Raw genomic sequence first — 16,157 nt, 5'->3', positions numbered from 1 at the left:
GAGTTGAGTGATGCCTTTGTATAGACATGAATCTTACGACGCTCTTTAATTCTGCCAACCTCCATCATTTTTTATTCTTCACTTGCCCTCCATTCTGTTTTTCCTTCATTCGCTTTTCCTTCGACGTCTTCTTCTTCTCCCTTCTTCTTAATATGCCCCCTCTCTTCAGCATGCGAAGGTTCTCTCGATCAAGCACTCACAATTCTCAGGCACCCCAGTCTCCTCCAACTTCATATACACCGCCTCTCTCTCACGCCCCGATGTTGCCCAATGGAACTGCAGGGTCTCATCATGATTCCCACTCCAGACCGGTGTCGGCAAATACCAGCTCTAGCTTCGACTTTGCCAACCGTCCCCCGACTCAGAACCCCGCGACAGTTCTGCCATCAAGTGCTATCGGCCATCTCTCACGTACTGATCAGATTGTCTTGCGGCATTTCTGGGAGGTCAAGTATGAAGAGAACAAAGCAAGAGATCTGCACTTTGTACGTATCCCAACTCACCGCAACATGCCCGGCAGGTTGACAGCAGACTGACCAATCATACAGCTGAAATTTCCCTTCTTTCCCCAGTCTCCCCAGCACCAAGATTTGATTCCTTACTGCGAGATCTACCATTTGATTAAGACCTCGCCTGGTGCGAGGATCATCAGCCTGGGCAGTGCAAATGGGGTCTACATTGGGTGAGTTCAACTACTGACTGCATGTCACACCAAACTATTCTGGCATGTCAACTGGTCTTATCCTGCCACCGTGGCTTACGTCCCCTCCACATATGACCTATCAATTCTGACATTCATCAAGATTCGAGCTCTTCTCCGGCTCTCAACTCCATATCGACATGGATGATACCTGGCACCACATCTCTCACCACCGTGTCAATTTCAAGTCCTATGAGAAGATTCTCAAGGACTCTACATCCGACCACACGTTCAAGTCTTGGCCCAAACCACTAACCATCGAGTTTCTTGAAGAACAGTACCACCGTTGGATGCTTGATCTGACTAGTCTCTGCTGGGAGACCGCCGAGGTGAGAGAGTTAAGCGGTGGAGCCAGCGGTGAGGGAAGTGTGCAAGGGGAGTTGAAGGATGAGATGCTATAGTTCCCATCCTATTAGAACCCTGAATGGGATGGCCATGAGTAATCCTCCCAAACATCAACTGACGCGGGACTTTGTACCTTGTACAAAGGCTTGGTACAAAGCACTTTTCAATTCAGCTGCAGCATTCATTTTGGGCAACCACCCTACATTGGACATTTAACCACCGCCTGTCGAACAGCAACAAAACTCAACATCCACATTCCAACTAGTTCAAATATGATACCCTGGCATGGTCTGCTCTGGGGAGATAATTCATCATCAATACCTTGCTTGGATGGCGTCCAACGGGAAATGGCTGGAAAATAACACAAGTTATCCTCCACTATTTTTTGATTTGCATTGTATGCATTCCCAGGCGCCGACCGGTCAACCACGTCATCCCAGTTCTCTGTCTTAAATTTGGCCGCTTCGTTTCCTGCCATGCGGTGCAACGTAACGTGCTTTGGAACTATACGCAGGCAGTAGGAGAACCGAAATTTCTCGCAAATTCAAACATCAGAACTCACCGAATTGGAGAAAGCAAGCGCCGTACACGAAATTCGCTCTTCCCTCCCCAAACCCCCAAAAAAGAGGTGGGAAATGATTTGACAGCAGAACATGACAATAACAAGGTTGTATGTACCTCGCACAAGCCGTCTTTGGGTTGAGGAGTTATGGATACGGCATGGTGATAATGGCGCTGGCATTGGTGTTGCGCTTGGCTGGTCACGAATTTGATATCGCCTTGGTAGAGATGGTAATACTTGTTTGCAGGTGGTGTTCGTGTTAGGCGGTCGGTCTAGTCCAGAGGCCTCAAATTGGACCGCCTGCCTTAGACAGTTCATGTAGTGTTAAGGTTGGTAAGTTTGATAAGATCCCCGGGTCTACAGGTGGATCGTCCTGTTGATGCCTGACTGCCTAGTATAGCTACCTTACTCCGTGACAACAATAGGTACAGCCCTACAGAGTGTCACCAACCTTTTACACACTGTGCACACTTCAAAATTCTCCAAGCAGGAAGCAAAAAATGGCCCATCTGGAAATTGCGGAGGTCGTACGGTTGATGCCTTCTAGGTTGCAGAATGAGATCAGAAACGCATATCTCGAAGCTCTCGCATCGCCTTCCCGAGATATGTCCTCAACCCGGGCATCCAGTACCTTCAAGACGTCCATACCTACCCCAACGGTACTAAGGGTGTTATCGGTATCCCGTACAAAAATGGACTCGTGCCTTTACCGCTTCAGCCTCAGGCTCAGTTTGATAAGAAAAAGTTGGGTGACGGCTCTCGACGCCTTGATCGAGGTATCCGCCAAATGCGGCATTCCGAGATCATCTACCGACAAGTTGGCGAATAACGCTAAAATCGGGGCCGCCATCAAGAGCGCGCTGACGCGCTACGCCACTTGGCATCCGACAGCCGTCTCACTTGTCCCAGCGTGCCCGTCTGTCGCCTGCTCTCGGCAGAGTGCGGCTGCGTGGCACGATAGGATTTCGTTACTGTAGCACTGACATGGTCTCTTGTCACTTCTAAAACTCGTACGGGAACCTCACAGTCCCACCAAGATGCCGGAAGTCGACATGTAATTTAGCATGGGAAATCCGTGCTGCTCTTCTGCCAAGTCTGTGGCTTTCAAGTATGTGGCTGGTGCAATCTAACTCCTTTAGGTGACACAGAATTCTCTGCGTGGGAGAAATCTGGGTGGGGAGGAACTCCTGCCTCTTCCCGCACGAGCCGGTTTTTTCGAACCCTCACCAATATCCCTTCCTATAGGGCGCCGCCAAAGTCAAAAAGCCTTCAATCAACTTTGAAACGAGCATGGTTTAAATACATGAACGTCCCTTGATAGACTTCGCGTGCATTACGACAGTTTGGGACTAGTGCATATAACTCTTGGCGTCCGCGCAATTCCGTGACCCACGCTCACAAAAATTGGGGTATTTACTTTTCTTCCGCAGAAATATCGTCGAAATTGACACAAGTCGTGGTTGACCTATCAAGGACGAAACTGGGCACCCCCGGTTTTGGTCGAACCGATAGAATTGAGGGGCCTTACTAGTGTTCGATCATAGGTAAGGTAAGAGGGTTGTCCGGCCTAGCTCCATTGAGTCTAGGTGCCCTAGATGGGTAAACGTAATGCTCCAACCAGTGATTGTTGATGTCATACTAGGTGATACATGGGGGTTCAAACTCCCCCCAAGTTGAACTTGTTTGACTAAGAACTTTCGCTGGTTGTGGCGCCCCATCTATGAGTTCGTCAGAGATGAACTCTAGGAGGGGGCCCCTTCTTTTTATTTATTTATTATTCTTGTGTGTGTGTTGTGTCTGTATGTCTAACTAATCACGTGACTTTTTGCTTGGCACTGTCATGTCGCATCCGGCCGGTCCCAAATTAAGGTGGGCAGTCCGGCCCATTTGGACCCCCTATTCAGGACTCTGTTTGCAGGTCTGTCGGATCTGTACACTACCCTCCTGCGGCGTAATCAGGCACGAATCATGACACATAAGGGCAAACGCCTGCGAGCAAAATACAAACGTCATAGGAGTGGTCGTGGTCGCCTTCTGAATCAAGTCTATCAAACATCAACATCAGGCTACTGCATTCCTCTCCCAACCACACCAGCACATCGCTGTAGAACACAGCGGTTAGCGCCCAACAGATCAGGCTGTCGTTGTTGCCAGGCGCCAGCCAGCCAGCTTGATCTCGATCTCGGACTCGGACTGCCCACGCATCTGGGGCAACTAGCAAAACTGGCAAGTTGTCGTGTCAGACACTTCGAGTGTGCGACACGAAATCAGGTCAATGTAGCGCAACACCAAGCAAAAAGTCTGATCGAGTCCGAAACAGCTCGGGCTGGACATGGGTTCTGGCGCGGAATCCCACATACCCTTTCCCTGTACGGAGCTGGCTCCCATTCCACGCGTCCAGACGCGAATCTTCTGAAGCAAACAAGTAAATGCCGCGTTGCAGCCAGTGCACAAGACACTACTATGTAGATGATGTGTAAGTCAAGGTTTCTATCAGCCTGAGGCTGGTGGCCAATATCCCAAGACCAGGGTCTGGTGATCAGGGGGTGGCTTCAGAAGGCAACCATGATCATAATCGTATCGGTGGTTGCTGCTCTTCGGTTGCCTGCTCCGTACTATCTCACTCTACTATAGGTAGTACGCTGCGACGCAACCGCAGCCAATCATTGAACACATCTAGAACACACAAAGGTTCCATTGCATTTCTAGCCAAGATTACTAGTTGGGATGCTCGTTCGATCAAAGTTTCAGCGTGGGATGAAAGATGGAATTGCTTTTGTGGTGGCAAAAGGGAAAAGAAAAAAGAGAATGGTCTAGGAGAATAGATGACTCAGGAAATGGAATGCATCATTCGTGAAAATGGGAAAGTTGGGAAATGTCAACCTGTCGTATTGTTGGCTCTCATTGCCAGTCGTAAAATCGGCCGTTTGACTCATTGTATCAACGTATACCGTACATGTATGATCGTAATACGTCGAGACATAGAAGAAGAGAATGCAAAGGAGATCCCGAAACCAGTGAAAAACCAGATACCCTAGTTTGGTGCCATAATAGTCCAGACCAAGAAAAATTCTCTGAAGTCTCCTCCTCCAATTGGCGCAGGATACAGGAAATATTTCCATGTACCCAAATTAGACAGAGAGACTTGTCGTAACGGAAACAGCGGCCCGTCACGTACCGTTGCGACTTGAGAGGTGGGGAAGAATTTAGTTGGGTACTCGTTCACCGCAACTTTCCACTCCACCAATCGGTACCAGCGAGGCTGAGGAGGAAAGGAGTTTGTCGGGAATTTCCAAACGTGGACGATGATAGCGAAGTTGCTCCAGATAATCAAACTGCTTCAATGCAATCATTCAATTTCAATCATAACTTTCCTAAACCCCAAAACATGACGAATAGGAAGATGCGGAATTGTCGTGAGAATAAAAATTTGAGAGAAATGCAGGCACGTTGAGTGTGATGTTGATAATTTCTCCAGCCAACACCACTCGGACATTTGCTTGACGTATATGTAATGTGCATCATATAAGCGTAAACAGACATGGCTGCAACCATTTGCATGGTGGCTTCTCGTCTGTACGCATAACGTTATTAAGGCTGTCGGAACGCAAGCCATTTTCAATGGAGAAGCTCTTGTTTCCAGTATTCTTCAAATTCGGGCATGGAATTATCGGCGATCATTCCGACATCCATGACTTTAATATTCCACTCGATGGTGTAAGATTTTCCGAAATGTATTCGGCTGGTGGTACCCAAAGAGTGACCTTCATTCATGTTAACGGCAATGGCTCTCTTTTTGAAATCGGGCTCGTCTTCGAGTGGTCTGGGCGGCTTGGGCCGTGAACTTGGATAGATGATGGCATGGGCTTGTGCATCCTTTGAATCCATGTTCTTGGTTACTCCACGCCCGCTATAGGAACTAATTGGCACACAAACACAATAGCCATGCCGCTGCCTGATGACAGCCATTCTTCTGATGTGACTGTAAATCTGGACCCCTTTCGGTCCCATACTTACGTTGGGATCCCTGGAGCTCGAATTTGACTTTCCGCGTTTGAGGCCATATGGTTCGTGAAACATCATGGAGAACACTCTTCCTTTGCAGAAAAAGGTTGCGGCGTCGTGACGCAAGACGTAGCGGGGATCCAGACGTTCCGAAATACCTAGACTCAACTGCTCCTCACCTCGAAAATCGACATTGTCAATACCTCCAGCTGTAGGCAATTTGTGTTTGTACTCATGATCGTAATACGAACTCCCGGACAAGCGCGACATAGGTTGCCCTCTTCCGTCACCACCCCTTGGCGACTTGGATGGGAAATCTGAGTCGCGTATTTGCGCATCTTCATCGTCTTTGCCCAACCCTGGCTTCGTTGAGAATGATGAGCCAAGAAAGGTGGATGGAAGTGATGAATCCTTAGTCGCAGACATCGAATACGAGACGCCGATTGCTTGTGATCCTGCAGGAGGTGACGACGACATCAAGCCGTAACTGGCAGTCGTCCCAAGCGGTTGATGGTGATACCCTGTATAGTTGAGATACCGGGATGCAACTGGCGAAGCGTAAATATTGTCGGGACGGAAATTTTGACTACCTGATATTGGGCCGGCTGATATTGAACTGCCTCCTACAGAGTTGCGTGATATTGGGCTCCCAAACGTTGGCGGAGGACGAGATTTTTCTTGCACATGTCGTCTCACATCTTCCAAAAGCCTGTCACAAGCACGATAAAGGGCTTGTAGGCTTCGTGTGGCCTTGCGCTTAAGCGTCTCAAGAAAGTCTTCCCGCGCCTCAACTGTTAAGTCTCTGCATTCCTTGACAATGGCCCAACGCTGAAGACACCGTTGCAAAAGGTCACCGTTTTCATTCTCCATTGCCAGCACAGCAACATCTCGAAAATCTTGATCATTTGCTGAGAGGATGCGCTGATTGCGATTTATAAACTGATTGCACTGCGTAAACTCTCCGATTGGAATATCGATGAAATCTAGCACAATGCGAGGTGTATTACGATCTGAAAGAGCCTGTGAGATGGTAGGCCTGTCCTGTGGTGCTTCGGACAACGGTCTTAGGCGAAACGGAACATGACCACCGACTTCCCCGACATTTGCGCCGGAAGCGTGACGAGTTGTACGGGGCCCTTGATGACTTTGGACCAATTCGAATCCTCGGTTTTCGGGCGGTGATGGAAAATCATCTCGTGGCCGGGCATCGTCTCTGAGCACAGTGGTCAGATCCAGGCACATAAAGAAGGCTCACAGCATAAACGGCTCTTGACAAGCGAAACGATCTTGGTGAAAAGTGAAATATCTATACCGTGAGGACACATTGCCAGATGTTGCTGGATGTGCTCTTAGGTCACTCTGTCGTCCCCTCTGCAAAGCTTCGCTGTCACGCCTCAGGAGATGCCCTGGACGCTGATTTGCTTCCCTTTCTTCAGATCTCGGGACGGTTCTGAGACTATCATAAGCCAGGGTACCACGAAAGAATTCGAGGTGTCAACACCGTACTCATCACGGCGGGGAGGGACAGCGTTAGGGATGGGCTTTAGCTTCCTCGTCTCTTCGTCTTCAAGGCAGTATCGCCCTGGCCAAGTTCAGCAGTGTGCACCGGCTTTGTTTTTGCAGAGCTCACCTTCATGGACGACAAGCTTCCTGACAGACCCGTCATTGTACCTTTTCCATCCAAAGCCTATCTTTTCAGCGGGGTCGAATGAAGCCATGTGAGAACATGCGGACGAGGAAGGCATCGAAATTGTGACCAGTTGGGGCCATTGGCTAGGAGACGAGTGATATTTCTAAATCGTCTGGAGATTAGGAGCCGCATGCCTGGGTTACCCGGCGCCGAGGATCATATGAGCACCCCGTCAAAAGGAGCACGGACGGACGGGGTGCAAGAAACTCCATTGCTCGGTCAAGCGATAGGCTTCATGAAGCAAGTTTGAGCGCTTTAGAGAATGCAGTAGCTCATAGGTTGTCATGCAGCAAGGGCTCGAGGGTAGGTGGGCTTCGCGCCAACGATATAGGGTCGGCACATGCTTGCACAGACAGACAGCAGTAGATAGAGCCTACAGGGTGAATTGTGCCGGGAAAAGCCATGTTGGAGAAGGGAGACCTTAGTCTTGAGTTGGTGATGAGGTGCAGGATGGTGGTCCAGCTGGGGAGTTTGAGTTCCTCCCTGGGAAGCAACGAAGATGGCGTACCAATAGGTGAAATAAGCTGTGTCTGACAGCGGCATTGTTGTAGAGGATCGGTCCCTCAGGCTCCTTCGGAGGCTAAGGGTGGAGTCCTCCAATTCGTTAGGTCTAGGGGCCCGTCCCGTGTTTGAACTCTAAGTCTTACCGCGCCAGCTAAGCTTGTTAGGGATCGGCCCGCCTGCTTTTTCCCACCCCCACCCACGGTGGGTTTCGGCAGCCACCTCGCGGAATTTCATCACCTTGCGATCTTTCACTTCCGTAAGGGGGGCTGACGCGCCAGCCGTCTTCTCCCCCATGGCCATATTCAAAGGGCAACAACTGACTGACTTGCCTGGATCTGGCGGATAAGGAGACACTGTCACGAGGGTGCCAGGGCCTGATGTCCAAAGCCCTTCTCTAGTTTGTCTCCCAAATACCGACCACACCCACACAATTTTGACTTCCCCTTGGTGGTTTCATTTCTATTGTTTGCCCCCCTTCGAATGCCCCCAGGATCACCAATGCCCTTGCCATTTGACGTTCGCCACGTCGCGTTGTCTGCTTCTTGCTGTCAACATATTGGCCCTTCGCCTATGGCCTCCATTTCATGGAACGACCCGCCGAGACGCTTTATAGTTCACAATGGGTGGCCTTCCAGGGGTTCCCTTACCACGTGGAGTGCGGCCAAAAGGTACTAGATTTGATGTAGCACAAGCTGACGTATAATATAGGGATAGTTTTCTCATCCCGCCTTCGAACCACGCCTGTTCAAAAGTCCACGGTTCAAACGTGGACTATGATTTTTCTGAAGAACATGAAAATGAAGTAAGAGGGCAGGTCCTTTCAACAGATCTGTCAAACAACACCAAAAGTCAGGAGGGTAGAACTAGAAGGAGACGAGGAAGTCAAGCCATGGACGACGATCCTCGATATTTCACACCTATGTCTCCCGCGCGTCGGCACTCCTCTAGCGCAGAAGCGCGCGACAGTCTCAATCTCCCATCTGGAATCTTGCGACAGGGTTCTCCTAACCATGACGAAAGAAGATGGACTATGCTCGAACAGGCGGACAATCCAGTTCGCTTTCTTCATCACCTGCCATACATCAAACGTCAACGACAGCATCTGCAGAGACTAAGGGTACGCGCAAGAGATCAACGAGATGAGATGAGGTCGACGAGGCGACGACTGCACCACATCACGTCGGAGCTCCTGAAAGCGACCCAAGACTTCTCATCTACAGGACAGGTCAGCCACGATATCGCCAAACAATTCCAAGATCTGGAGCTGGTTATAAAAGAGATGGATTCGCAGGAGATTGACAATGATGCACTGGAAAGCGATCTTATCCCCGCGGAGTGGAAGCTCAAGGAGGCGGAAACGGCGTTGTACGACCAGATTCTCGGGACACCAGCTTCTGACATGAATGGGTCTGATCGGGAGAGCTTGTTGACACCCAGGACTCCGCATCATAGCCCACCTTCCCATCCAGCAGGTCTGGTGATGGCGCAGCCTCGTGGAGCAACGGCGAAAGACCGCATCTCGGCGCTGACATCGAGCGATCAAGAAGTGAGGGATCGTCTGGCAATCTTGGAAAAAGACCATGCGGCGCTTTTGCAGCATGTGGCCATGCGAGCAGAGGCGGGAATGCCCCCAGACGACTATTCGCAGCAACTACTGGACACTTTTCCGCAACGGCGCGGCCAACTGTGGAAAGAGTTAGCCCACATTGCAGAGCAACGCAGTGCTCTTGAAGAGGCTTTCCCAACCAATTCCCCCCCACCTTTCAAGGCATCTGATATTTTCTTTGGACTGGATCAATTTTTTGGTGTCGACACTAATGTTAGCACACAGGATTCGAGGCCGGACGGCGATGAGGCCATGTCTCTATCTTTGCAGTCCGAAGACGACGAAACGCGCGCCGACGACATCGCGCCTTTCCTATCACAGCCTGTTTGGGACGGGTTATCACATTCCCCGGATTCAATGCAACTCGATTCCGTTTCCCATGTACTCATCCCCACTTTCTTCTGGGACGTGCGCGACCCCGTTACGGACAACTTTTCGAATTTCATTTCCATGTGGATTCTCAGGTGTCTTCAGTCGTCATGGTGGTCTTTCGTCCGGTTCGCCTTCGAAAGTGGTCTTGATGACAAGTTCTCGTACAAGACAATTGCAAGCTATATGAAGAAAACGTGGTTTGGCCCAGGGGTGGTTCCTCCGCGTCCGCTTGCGCTCAGTGAGAAACCTGAGAGTGTGAATACCTCTCAGCTGCCCTATCACGACAGCTTCACTCGTTCCCCGGACTCAAATCTCACGCAGGAGCAAGGGTGGGAAAGCCACTACCCGAAGAGACGCCATCGGTCTGTCGACTCGGCAGCTTCCAGGCCTCGGCGAGGGACCGGCGTTCACGGCCGAGCAAAGACACAATGACTACCCCGTGGTATTTCCTTCTTCCCCTGTGGAAACCTCTCTCTGGAAATTTTCTTGTCTAGGCTCGTCCAAGGTCGGGCGCCTGTTATCTATTTCGAATCTCATCTCGGGCCCTTTTTTTCCGATGACACTTTCGCCCTTACTCGTGTGCATCCTGTTTCCAGCGAGAAAGACGAGTTTTTCTCAAGTCCGTTAACTTCGACGGTCCCCCTTTGATGTCACGGACTCCGGGGGGCCCGTACTTTTGCATTTCGGAGTCTATAATCTTGGATGGATTCAGATACATCAGGCTGGAAGTTTGGACTGGGAGCATTCTGTACCATATGACGGAGTACATAGGTGCTTTTAGCTACCTGGCTACCTAAAGTATCCCCCCGGTATATTGAAACACCGCAGCCGGCCAGAGTGCACAGGTCATGGCATCATAGACTGGAGTTTTCCTTAAGCGACACAAGTCAGAAGTCTCGGGGGCTTTACCTATACTGCATGCAAATTTGTAAGATTATCACTATTGGAATGGGGAATTACTGGCATCTACCGCTTGATCAACCTGCCCCCTCTGGAATGGCTGACCAATGCTCTGATCCGCGAGAAAGATGTCGGGGCAACAGCTGAGAAACCATGTCGGACGGAAATGCTTTCTCTCACCAGGTTTCAAAAGGTCTATCGCCGGGATCACCGCATTTTAGAAGCCGAGGAGCTGCAGATTGTCAAACCTTCCGAGTGGCTCCGACGGTGACCTTCTGGATTGAATTCTGAAAGCAGAGCCGCAAACGTGCCGAATTGTGGTCAGACATCAAACTAACCAGTTAGAACCATGCAGCAATGCACTGTGTCCTGTGACTTTCAATCGGGGCTGTGCACTGTTAAATCCTGCATGCAACTTGCAGCTGTTATCGCATCTGACTGGGAGACATCGGAGAAAGTCTTGAATTGAACAGACTTCACATCGCGCATACGAGGCTCGTATTCCTGTCACTGGATGCATGTAGTTCTGCATCTTGTCGACGTGAGTTGCGGTAGGCTGAAACAGGGCTTCAGCCTTATGTGGACAAGTCTTGATACTTCTGTAGCAATGTAACTCCATGATCGGGCTGTAGTCCTTGTTTACCCGGCTCGAGGCAAGGAATGGGAGGACAGTGTCAAGAGAGAACATGAGCCCTATTTCTTCATATTGTTCTGAACCGATGTTGCAAGATTGTCTCATTCTTGCCGCCATGTATGAGAACAATATTTCAGCTCAAACTTTTCAACTGCTTGCCTCTTTCTAGCCAATCTGCCAATCTCCTATTCTTTACGCAGATTTCAGATACATTTGGCGTCTCAGCCACCTGCAGCATTTTGCACATCTCATCCAACAGGGCAAGGTCTACCGAGATCAATTGGGGAGGGAATGCTTTCACAGAAGAGGTTCAGAATTTCAGCTCCTCCTCGCCGTTGCGGCACAGCGGATCTTGAGCCGCGTTTCCAAGGATAGCTTTTCAAGGATGTTTTGGACAGTCGAACCGTAACAAGAAGACCAACATGGCAGCCATGCCGCAGATCAGGACAGATGAATGAGGTAGAGATCAGTTGGCCGTTTATTGAACGGGTAAGGGCTTTGCGAACATTCTTCTGATACCACCGACGTTGATTGAATCTGCTGAACGAGGCCGTTGCTTGACGCATAGAGAAGTCGTGTTTTGATTGTCTCGAATGGCACCTGGTAAGAACAACACATCGGGGATCAAAGTCAACATATCCAGTGGGATATCAAGAAGTGATATGAGCCCCCATTGTCGATGCAGGATGACGCCTTCCTCCATCAATTGGACAACCAAGGCTTCGAAGTCTTTTCAAGATGCCATACCCATTGACACGAAAGAAGTGTCGACGAATTCACCTGACTCAGTCCAGTTGAATACCTCTCGTCAATACGACTAGCAAAACACAACCACGGCTGAAGAATGTTTGAGGACGTCGCTGAAAAACAGTCACCGTCTATAGAAAACCTTGGCTGACCGAGTTGAAGGAAAATTTCGCCCACTTTGGCCCTCTCAAGCAGTGAAACGTTCAAAAGTCCTTTTTTTCTCCATTGTTCACAGCATGGAGCGTATGAGGCATTAGCCGACGAAAATCGAGCCCTACATTATGGGCGGAGGCGAATGCACTCTCAGCTTGCTGGTTCTGATGATCTCATGTATTGTCCTTTCTCGGAAAATAGACTGGGACCGATTCACCAGCAGGACGGTGAGTCGATACTTCCGTCGCATGATCACTCTGAAGGAGACGAGAGACAGCCTATCGAGCCGGCATCATGGCTCCTTTCGTCTCAGCCATTAATAGCATAATATTGTCTTCATGGACTGCAGTGTAAGTTACGTCTCTTTCAAGGGTTATGGATTACTGGCAAAACTTTTTGAACAATGTATTCGGGCAATCGATGAACAACGCATCAAACGACATCATTCCTGACCTGCAGCATGGCCTTTCCAAAGTCTGAAATTTCCAGAGCAGTTCCCGGTCGTATCCAGAGGTTAATCGACACGCTCCCGTACCTGGATATCTCAGACTCAGAAGCTCATATGAATCCATCGACCGGGTTGTCGCTTCACATTGGGCATCACCGCAAAATTGAACCAAGCGGAATGCACGCGCACGGGATATACAATTCGGGCTGCCTTGCCTAGAACCAACCACCGCCCCGGAAATTGACATTTTCATGAAGGGTCCGCCGACTTGAGATGTGAGGTTTCGAGGCCATTGGACTGATATCCCAGAACTAATTTCAACGACAATTTCAGCCAGCGAGTCACCAAACGATCATCGGAAAATTTATTTTCTGATGCTGCTAATGGTTGCGAACGGAATGCTGACCCGGACGAAGCAAGGAGTACACGACTGATTTAATTCGGTGCCCTGCCCAAGGGGCGCTGACTTTCGGCCCTTTTGAGGATTTTTGGTGACCTTTTCGACTCGTCGGCTGTTCTTACAGATGCTTGTTCACAAAAATTGTCGCCTTCGCCGAAGGCACAAGCACAAACTACGGGAATTGGTAATACCTATTTCCAGAGGCCATTCATACCAGGAATCTTTTCGTTGGTTCGTCGCCTCCCACAGGCATTCAGGGGTCTTTGCAGCTTTGGAAGTCTTTTCTGGGTCACCCGATCACAGTCGCTTGCCACGCATTTCGGTCTCACCGATGTATCTGACGTTTGGTATCATTGGAATGACCCAATGGCTATACGGTGAATTTCTTTTGTCTCAAAATACGTTTGGAGATGGTGAGTCCCCCAGTCCGATTAGCGGCTCTCAAAGCACCACCCCGTTAGTGGCTCCAAACCAGAAGCCCATGGACCCCCTAAAGGCCGCGCGCCAAAGCCGGCATCAGGCCCAAGCTCACACGCTCCAACACATTTTCATGGCGAATCACGACCCAGCAATCTACCACACATCCCTGTGCCCCTTGAAAACCGCTTCGTATTCCCATTAGTTTTGATCGGTACTCTGCTTGATGTTCTTCATAGGTCCTCAACGTACTCTATCAATCTTCCTGAGCCTCCGAAGGTCCCATGGAGCACGTGGGCCGTAGTAGAGGTGAAAGCTTCTGCAGATTGAGGGTAAAAATACTGCCACAAATGCTAATCTCGGCTGGACTGTCTGAGACATGGCCTCTTCTTCCGTATCTCAATAGGAGCAGACATAAAGTACTGCGCATTGATTTACCATTAACCTTATTTAGCAGGCAAACAGCGACAAAATTCAGGCGCAACTTCTTTCTTCCGAAGGCGTTCGGGCCTTGCTGTGCGTGGACGTGGGTGGCATCAGGCAATTTGCCTTTTTTTTTTTTTTTTTTTTTTTCCCCACTAACCATTGTATTTGCTTCTTCAACATACTTCAAAACAAAGTGATTGACAGCTGTATTGACAGGTCTGGTGTCGGATTAACGATGTGGCTAGGATGTGAAATTTACGAGAGATTAGAATGGCTGAGATGAGGCGGCCGTAAAAATACTTATTGGAAAGACCTAGTGGAGTAACCCGCCAAGACAAGGCTGAAAATTGTATCCGACGGGGGAATGGGAGGGTGGAGACTTGTTACGGGCCCGATCTGCTTTGTTTTTGCCTTTCGAGAATTGTTACCTTAATGTAAGTATGGAGTAATATGAAAACATTACGGGTTCTCCGCTTTCCGACAAGAACTAAAAAGCGAGAAGGCAACCACCATGCCTCAATAAGAATCATTACAACCTAAATTCAACATCTCCTCTCTCAGATCCCAAATGGCCAATTAAATGTCTCAAATACACAAGGCTGGGTCACCAAAAGGGGGAGGGAGGGCGGGCCGGTGTCCACAATGAAGTCCACTGTCGAGACTGAACATATACCAAATTCAAAAATATTCCCTAACCAAAGGACGGGCAGAGTGCATCTTCATCCATTTCAATGGGCAACACAACCAACGTACCAAACTTTCGTATGTTTTCGGGGACTTGCCCCGAGAGGAGAAGAAGCATAGACTCCTCCTCCATTTTAGTTTTTCCTTGAAAAGGAAGTTTACTGCGCAAAGGCAGCGAATATAGCCGCCGACACAAAAGCTGGCGTCGGAGACAAGAACGTATTTTCAGTTGCGCGAGTATGTTGTGTCCCGGTAGATAACAAGATTATGCTTCATGTCACTGGGCTAGCTGGGCCAGCTGGGCCAGCGATCGGTATGGCTTTTTGGGCTTCAGCCCGCCAATATGTCCAAAAGTAGGGCAAAGATTTTCTCGATATCTTGCCCACATTTCTTGTTTTGACATTATGCTCAATCGTGAACACCTTGTCAAATCGAATTCGACTAGACGGCTCCAGCTTCTTGTCTTTGGTAGTATTGTCAACAATGATTGGTGTTTTGGTCATCCTGGGTTCTCCGGCGATGGGTTGGGGGTTGGTGCCTTCCATGTGAATGATGGCATGTGCGTCGATTTCGTCCTGATCGAACCCACCGCGAAGTAGGCCCTTTCCCTGGTAAGTGTTGATGGGAATCGCCCATGAGAATCCATGACCTTTATGAACAACCACGAACCGCCTTATATGTGAAAATACCTTTTCTCCGTGTAGTCCGGGAACGGTCGTGCCCGAATCCCTAAGATATCTATTGGCGGCCGTTGCATTTTCATGCCAGAGCATAATAAATACACGACCAAGACTGAAGAACTTGCTCGATCGTACGTAGTAACCCGCGGCCAATGGCGTCGTAATATCCGATCTGGAGCCACGACGTATGCCCATTCCCGGGCTTTCTTCCTCCTCAACATTGGGAAGAGACGATGTATGGTGACTTGATCGACGACGATGGAGCTGTACCGCATCCATGGACACGTTCAGCCGTTCGACAGAAGGTGAAATATCGTGAGCCGTTTTCCGCGTAACAAAAAGTTGGACGGTGCTGACCAGCTGTCTGAACATAGGGCTGTCCTTATTCTGAAGGTCCACATTCACCATATTATCGAGGAAGCCTTCCTTTTCTTCCTCTGGGAGGCTTTGGAATCGTCTAACTAGGAGATATAGCTGGCTCAAGACGAGACAAAGCCGAGGCTTTCCATCCGATTCGCACCTCATCGCTTCTAGAAGAAATTGGAAGTCGGGGATTTGGAAAATGCACAGATTTTCGCTCAGATGCTTTGCAGCGCTTTCCGGATCTCTCAGCCAGAGAAAGGCAAAGTCCAATATATCCGTATTGTCATCAATTAGTGGATTGGCGTCTGAAGAGACGAACGAACCATCATCAATAGGTAGCTCGGTAATATGATCTGTCCTGGCTTCAGACACGGTCTGATCTTCAGATCCAGCTCCAGCGCCCTGGTGAGGTTCGCTCTCAGGAATATCATCGTCGTATGTCTCAGGCCGAGTCCGAGTAGGGAGGCTCGGTGCCGGTGGTCGAGTCCTACGTCCAGAGGGCATTTTGCGGGGAATTCCAA

At 49.5% G+C, this 16,157-nt stretch overlaps 5 protein-coding genes across 5 annotated transcripts; 2 read left to right on the top strand and 3 right to left on the bottom strand.

Annotated features, from left to right (window-relative positions):
- Window positions 1–152: 152 nt before the first annotated feature.
- Z518_05404 (uncharacterized protein) lies at window positions 153–1,101 on the top strand (the record flags this gene model as incomplete). Its single annotated transcript, XM_013416216.1, has 3 exons — window positions 153–485; window positions 549–682; window positions 804–1,101. 3 exons carry the CDS (start codon window positions 153–155, stop codon window positions 1,099–1,101), a joined length of 765 nt encoding a protein of 254 aa, XP_013271670.1.
- Window positions 1,102–5,225: 4,124 nt separating this feature from the next.
- On the bottom strand, window positions 5,226–6,854 carry Z518_05403 (uncharacterized protein; the record flags this gene model as incomplete). The annotated part of the gene is made up of 1 exon (XM_013416215.1): window positions 5,226–6,854. One exon carries the CDS (start codon window positions 6,852–6,854, stop codon window positions 5,226–5,228), a length of 1,629 nt encoding a protein of 542 aa, XP_013271669.1.
- A 152-nt stretch (window positions 6,855–7,006) lies between these two features.
- Window positions 7,007–7,330, bottom strand: Z518_05402 (uncharacterized protein; the record flags this gene model as incomplete). Its single annotated transcript, XM_013416214.1, has 2 exons — window positions 7,007–7,194; window positions 7,243–7,330. 2 exons carry the CDS (start codon window positions 7,328–7,330, stop codon window positions 7,007–7,009), a joined length of 276 nt encoding a protein of 91 aa, XP_013271668.1.
- Window positions 7,331–8,695: 1,365 nt separating this feature from the next.
- Z518_05401 (uncharacterized protein) lies at window positions 8,696–10,216 on the top strand (the record flags this gene model as incomplete). The annotated part of the gene is made up of 1 exon (XM_013416213.1): window positions 8,696–10,216. One exon carries the CDS (start codon window positions 8,696–8,698, stop codon window positions 10,214–10,216), a length of 1,521 nt encoding a protein of 506 aa, XP_013271667.1.
- A 4,649-nt stretch (window positions 10,217–14,865) lies between these two features.
- Window positions 14,866–16,140, bottom strand: Z518_05400 (uncharacterized protein; the record flags this gene model as incomplete). Its single annotated transcript, XM_013416212.1, has 1 exon — window positions 14,866–16,140. One exon carries the CDS (start codon window positions 16,138–16,140, stop codon window positions 14,866–14,868), a length of 1,275 nt encoding a protein of 424 aa, XP_013271666.1.
- Between the last annotated feature and the right edge of the window lie 17 nt (window positions 16,141–16,157).

The sequence above is a fragment of the Rhinocladiella mackenziei genome (assembly GCF_000835555.1).
Source record: "Rhinocladiella mackenziei CBS 650.93 unplaced genomic scaffold supercont1.4, whole genome shotgun sequence".
In the NCBI taxonomy this organism is placed as follows: domain Eukaryota; kingdom Fungi; phylum Ascomycota; class Eurotiomycetes; order Chaetothyriales; family Herpotrichiellaceae; genus Rhinocladiella; species Rhinocladiella mackenziei.
Note: the sequence above shows the minus strand (reverse complement) of the source record. Positions and strands in the feature narration are given on the sequence as shown.